Raw genomic sequence first — 6949 nt, forward strand, 5'->3', positions numbered from 1 at the left:
CTCCGTCCATTTTTTCCTACAGACCAGAGCCACGGGAACAGTTTGCTTTTTTAATAGCATCCTAAAGAGGGGGGTTATATCATTTTGTTCAGATCGCTTGTGTTATATAGGTAGAATCATCTTACTCCTTTATTCACCAAGTATTTGTTCAGTGCTTACTGTGTGCCAAGCTCTATTCTCACTGGTCTCTTGGCTTTCCCTACGGCTTTACCGGGTTGCTTGGGTACCAGCCCGTGCGTTAGATGACCCAGGCAAGCATACACAGTCAGGAACCAGCTCTTTTTCTGGCTGCCCAGTTCAGAATTCCTCCTGCCTGCCGTGCTCTGACAGAGATTGTATCAGCCTGATAGGGGAGGCTCCAGCTGCTTTATGAGACATGAAGCCCTAATAAAAAGCTTTCCATCTGTGATGATGATTGTGACAACGATGGTAAGAAAATGAGACAATGCCAACCCTGATTTGGAGAAGTCACTTTGTGTTTTCCTCAACACACTTCCTGCAGAGTGTCAAAAAGCAAGGGGAAGTAGAAGTCAACCAAAATAGTTAGTGGTGGCAACAAAAAACTTTCTAACAATCTAGGCTTAATAGGATCGGTAATATTAGTAGTTGGAGAATTTCATCAGAGGCGCCACACCCTTTATACTCTCCTATATCATATTTTAAGAGTAGATACACTTGTAAGGGAAATAAAACTATCATTTAGACTTTCCCAGGTATCCTTTTTCAAAGTAATGGAGTATATTTCAAGAAATGAAGTAACTCAATTCTTTCAGTGATTCTTTGATTATATGTTTTCATGAGATTTTATATTTGTGTCTTTGCCTTTAAACCACAATTGTATGGGCTTTATTTTTTTGAAGAAACGCGCTGACTATATAATGAATTCCCATAATTTAAGTCAAGAAAAATAGTGTTTGCAAAATTATTGGAAAGTTCCATTTTACATCTCTCAGCGCAGGTTATAGTCATAAAATATGTGCCATGGGAGAATTTGTTTGTGAAGACTTAACTCAAAGGGTTTCCTGAAAATTACTTTTGGAAATTGCCCACCTACCCCAGAAACTTTTTTCAAGAGATATTTAGGAACCACAAAGCTTTAAAATATGGGTACACACCACACACACACACACACACACACACACAGACATTACTTCCAAAGAGAATTTAGAATTTCCAACAACAGAAGTATACAAGGATCATCACCTAATGGACCATTAGGAAAGAAATTTAGATTTCTTAAGTTATTGCCATAAGCATTTTTAATATTTATACTTGTGTGTACATATTTATGTTGCAGATATGAATATACATACATACATGCACACATAGATATCATTGTATAACATTTGTCAGGTTGTTTTTTAAAAATAAAAAAGGAAGGAAAAGATCAAAAATCTCCCTGCCCAGATAACCATCACTGACATTTTTTTTTTCCTAAGGGTGGGGAGGGGCAGAGAGGGAGAGAGAGAATCTTAAGCAGTCTCCATGCCCAGCATGGAGCCCACCTCAGGGCTCGATCTCACAACCTGGGATCGTGACCTGGGCTGAAATCAAGAGTCGGAGGCTTAACTGACTGAGCCACCCAGGCGCCCCCACTGATGACATTCTTAAGGTAAAACTAAAACAAAACTAAACCTTAGGCCATCCCAATTAATTAAAGCCATTACATAGAAAAAAATCCCTCTGTTTATTCCTCCCACTTGTTTCTGCCATCCCATTTCCCTAAAGGTAACCATTGTTAAGTTTTTGGTAATTCCTTCTAGGAAAAAAAAAAAAAGATTTTAAATGGAGGAATAACGTGTAAGTCACATGAGCGCGGTAACAGCCCCCATGTCCGGAGTTGACTCTCCTCTGGCCCTTCAAGAACAAAGCACTACCAGAAATGCCCCGGTGCAGATGACAAGCAACAAATTGGTAGAACAACGAAAAGAGAGGTCACATTAACTAGAGTAGAACATAGTGATGATCACACAAAGAGCTCCTACTCACAGGATTGAGAAGAGAAGAGACACTGAGGAACCAAAAGCTATCCTCGTGATTGACCCCATGTTAGCCACTCTGCTTCTTGATGAGAAATGATAGTCGTGAAGCAGGACAAACAGTTCCATTATGTTCTGGATAATCACTTTAAGGAGTCGGAGAAACATATGATATGTAAAACAATTTTGGAGAAGCATCAGCTAGAAAATGCATTGTGGAACACTTACTTCCAGAAGACATTGAATAAACAACGAGAACAAGGGCAGAATTTGCCCTTTACTTTCAAAAGACCTCATTCCGTTTTTCTTTAACTCGAGGTCACATGTACGACAGCCCACCTGGCGCAGCCCTTATTAGGGGCGGAGGGGGGTGCAGCTTTGCCCAGCATGGGCTCCGGAGTTGGGTCTGGGTTTAAATTCTGCCTCCATCACTGCCTGGCCGGATGACTTAGGGAGGTTACATACCCTCTCATCTGGGAAGACAAAAAAAAGAACAGCTGCTTCAGGGTGGGTCGTTGGAAGTTACCCCAGCACCTGCCCCATAGTAAGGACTCAAGAGTGCTACCTGCTCGGGTGGTGGAGATGATGCTGGCACTATTATGTGTTCTGTTCAAATCACTCTGGTTTTCAGAATCAAATTATGAAAGAGCCAGCTCAACACCTCTGTCTTTCCTTTGTTTAATCATTACTTCTGATATCCTATAACCACATGTTTGCATGTGGGCACCTCCAACAGTGCTTAGACTAGACTGTGGTCAGACTAGAGCTGGTCTGTTCCAGGGGCTTCAGGATTCCGTTCACTGTCCTGTGACACCAGGATGTATGTTTTTAATGTGTAAACATCAATCTTCTTGCTGTCTGTCTGCCATTCAAGCCTGTGAGGTGGCAAAATGTCACCAGATCGGGGTCAGATGTATCTCATTTTCTCCTAGGTCATTGAGTAAAGTCAAGGTGATCCCCTTTCTGTGGCCACAGCCCTGGGCTTCCCAGGCCTTTCCCTTTTTGCTCTTCTGAGCTATGCCTCCCCACCAACGATCCCCAGGCTTCCTAGCCTTCTGAACATTTTGCCTTTGGTTGTCCCATGTCCAGCTCCTCTGGCTGGTTTCAAGTTTACAGGGGTTCTGCCTGTCCATGTAGGAATACCCCCCAGTCCCTGTTCTTATTTCCCCTTGAGTTTAGTGAGAGAAAAATCACAAGAATATGATGGCACTCAATAAATATTTTCTCCCTTTCCCCCTTTCCTCCCTCCTAGCCGTTCTGTAGTGGGGGCTCTTCATGAGGCCTGTGAAGCTCATTCAGTCAGCTTGGGCTCTTGACAAAAACCTCCACTGACATGTAACACATGGGACACAAAACTTTCATTGGATGTTTCAGAGAGGAAAAGATTTAATGAAGGAAAGATTTAATATACCTAGACACATCCATACTTAGTCCAAGTAGCACCTTTGTGCACTAGAAAAAGCTACCCCTTCTGTGCAGATGCAGCTCACGGCAGGGCGTGCATCTTCACAAGCAGAACAGCAGAGCAGGTCCCGGATGCCAGCCACCCCACTAGGCAGTCTCCTGTATGGCCTGTGTGATCGTCCTGTGCTCAGAGCTGGTTCACTAAAGTCACTAAAGAGAGGTGCAGCCAATGTAAGACTAGTCCTAACAGGAGAGAGGACTAGCAAGTCTGCAACCCACGGTACCGCATATTAAACTCCCTGCTCTAGATCTGGGAGTCACCGCTGTGCTAGTGATGGTTCCTATCTCCTGACTACTTAGCATACTCTCTGATACGCTCAGCCACACTGAGCCTTTTATGCACGTTACCCACTTGGGGTACAAAGCATGTATGAGGTAGAGGTCTCACCTATAGATGAGAACCATGGCTTAGGGAGGGTCAGGGAATTGTTCAAGGCCCCACAACTAGATATCCACTGGGCTTAGACTCAAGCCTAGGTGTATCAGACCCCACAGGTACTGGTTTGAGGAATTCTGCCTTGGAAACAGCCTTAGCTTAAGCCCTTATAATCTCTTGTGTGGGCAGGTACAGGGATGCCTTACTCAACCAAGCTCCTGTAGTCCTCCTGCTACTTTCCTCCTTAAAATCTGTAGTAACTCCCATCATCTACTGACAAGATAAGGGCCAGACCCCTTAGCATGAGAACAAAGGGCTTCTCTTGATCTAACTGGCCCTATTTAGATCCTCACCTTCCCTTTTTCCTCCCTCCCCCTAGGGCTGGGTGACCAAGAGGGAAAATAAACTCACATTTAGGGTACCAGCAACTTCTAGAAAGAGTTTGATTCTCTCCCAGTGAAATAATCATTACCTGCAAGAGAAGCACTCTGGGATGCTGGTATTGGTGTCATTTTCAATTACATATGGATGGCAGGAAGCGCCAAGGGATTTAGTGAGGCTCTGCTGGAGCTAGATGCTCCCAGTAGTGTTTACCGGTTGCCTCGATAAGTACCGCGTTCTCTGCCGAGAATGACCCTTCCTGAGCCGCCTCCACCAACACCTCCGGCACCGCCTGCTCTTCAGGCTCTAGGATGGGGCGCGTACCCATTGCCTGAGACGGGATCAGATGCTCCTTTTGTGCTTCCAGAGTACTGTCATTTACACTTCGGTGTTCGCTTTTATCCCCTGAGATTGCAGGTTAGTCAGTGTGCATGCCAGTCTGTGTTTCCCTTGTACTGCTATTTTTAGGAGCTTTTTAAGAGCTCCTGTTGTGGTCATCCCTCATCCTTAGCGCTGGACAGCGTATCTGTGGGGATTCCATAAGCTCCATCTGCATGGGCCTTGTTCCCTGGTGTTTGGTTATGAGTGAAAGAATATGTGCATGCCTGAGGTGGCCTAAGAATTTGGTCTTTACTTAGTATATTTAAAAATGCCTACAGTCGAAAATAATTCTAAATAATTGTCATGAGTCAGGATTTCTGAGAAATAAACTGTGAGACAAAGATTTATGGGTAGGAAGCTGTTGGAGGGGGCGGTGCGTGCCAACAAGGTGAGCATCTAGGGAGTGAAAGGAGCAGCGTGAGCGGAGGGAGGAGTTGAGCTGCTTTGCAGTTGCTGCTGGAACTTCTGGGGCTGGGCTGGCCCTTCGGAGTCATCCGCCTTGAGGCAAGAAGGCCAGCCTTTATCCTCTGCCCCCATCCAGGCACTAGATTGGAGGTAATCCCTGGGGAAGGACAGGATCGTAGACAGAGCAGCTGTCTTCAGCTGAGGGCTGTTTCCAGAGAGGACCTCCTAAGAACCATCATCAGCCAGCACGCCTGGTGGCTGGGAGAATAAATGGCTTAGTCCTGAAGGGGGGACTTGAGCAGGGCACCACAGCAATATATTGAAGAGTGCCCCTCTGAGAATAGGCTTTCAGATTTAATGCAACAAAAGAAATGATTAATGTTGTTCCTATCAGTTAAAAACTTTAAAAGGTTTAAAGAGAAGTTCAGAACCGCTGGACAGCTTCGGGGCTCCAAGCTTGTTGAGTGAGAATACTGACTGCTCCCCTTGGGAGCTGTCCGGGGGAGGCCCAGCTCATGCAGTGTCTCGTCCATTTGCCCAGTGTGCCATACCAGTGTTGTCCCCTTCTATGTGTACAAGGCATGGAAAGGGCAGGGAAGTCTGAGAGCCCTTTCTTCTGTCTCAAGGCATGCCCAGGCTTTTCCCTCCTGGTGCCTAGGCTTTTCCCTCAGATCTCCAGGTGAAAGACTCCATCATCCCCTTTGGGACGTGTTCTGGTGACTCCATTTTCTTAAGGTCTAAATGTTTGTGTTCCCAAAGAGAACAAAAATGTTAGTAAGCTAGTTCTGTAATTGAGGGAAAAAAATGTATTTGGTGCAGGGGTTTTCTGTGAGATATAGGCCAATCAGTACCTTATCAATACTACCACTAATTTGGGACTTGATAATTCAGAGGTACATTCTAATGGGAGCTGACCTTAGTGTTCTCTCTGAAAAGGTCATTTGCTAAGCAGAAGAACAGATGGTGGGGGTCACAGATGCACCCACTCTGATGTAAGACCCGGTCTAGAGAGAGGCCCTATGAGCCAGCACCTTGTCCCATTTTTCAGATGCTTCTCCCATAGCTGGGGGGAGCCATATATCTGTTCCACAGTTAGTGAAAAGGAAAGACGCTCTTTCAAAAAACTGCTAAAGGATTTAGATTTTTTAATGTTAATACTGTATGGTATAATAATTTCTGGCTTCTGTCGCTAAGGATGATTCCTTTAGTGAGGGAATATCTGGTTATCTAACCTGTGATTTCTAAAATGTAGAACTTTGAGTTTTTTTATATGTGTGCAACACTCAGACTATTGTAGCATAAATTACATGTGGAAAAGGATAGCGTCACTTCGTGTCTTAAAAACCTGGCATCTCTCCTGATACATAAAAGTGTGTGCATTTTAATAACCCACAGTGTCCTTAGGTTGACAGTGTGAACAAAGAAGTATAATAATCGATCCTTTATTAAAGACCGTGAATAAAGTAGCTTAGTGAAGAAGTCTAGTGTTTCATTATTGCCTCTTAATTTTTCCTATAGGACAAAGTTCCAAAACCATCAGTTCATCCCCAAGCACTGAAAGTTTGCCTGGAGGAAGAGAATTCACTGGCTCCCCACCTTCATCTGCTACTAAAAAGGATTCCTTTTTTAGCAACATCTCCCGTTCCCGCTCACACAGCAAAACTATGGGCAGAAAAGAATCTGTAAGTATTTAAGGACACTTTTCCTTTTATCCTTCATCTTTCTCTAGAGTACTGCATTTGTTAAAAGGCCTTCAGTACTGAGTTTTATAAAGCTCTTAACATGTCTACAAACTAAAACAAATAATTTCATCAAAATTTTTTACTTTTATTATTTAACGTAGTAATATTTTAAGGCCACAGTCTGCATCGCACTGGGAGAAAAAAAAGCAGCATCAGTTTAAAGTAAATTGAATCCCAAATCTCCGTCCTTTCTTCCTCTGCAAATGCTTTTTTTTTTTTTT

At 43.9% G+C, this 6949-nt stretch overlaps 1 protein-coding gene across 10 annotated transcripts in view; it reads left to right on the plus strand.

Annotated features, from left to right (window-relative positions):
• Positions 1-6949, plus strand: part of TBC1D5 (TBC1 domain family member 5) — a 528942-nt gene that overhangs the window by 476685 nt on the left and 45308 nt on the right. For all 10 annotated transcript variants that reach the window (XM_081826016.1, XM_081825991.1, XM_081826055.1 and 7 more), the window contains one exon: positions 6505-6668. In XM_081826016.1, coding sequence (XP_081682142.1) covers positions 6505-6668 — 164 coding nt within the window. The remainder of the gene's footprint in view (positions 1-6504; positions 6669-6949) is intronic.

Source organism: Leptonychotes weddellii, chromosome 1 (assembly GCF_054177405.1).
Source record: "Leptonychotes weddellii isolate Sample4059 chromosome 1, ASM5417740v2, whole genome shotgun sequence".
In the NCBI taxonomy this organism is placed as follows: Eukaryota; Metazoa; Chordata; class Mammalia; order Carnivora; family Phocidae; genus Leptonychotes; species Leptonychotes weddellii.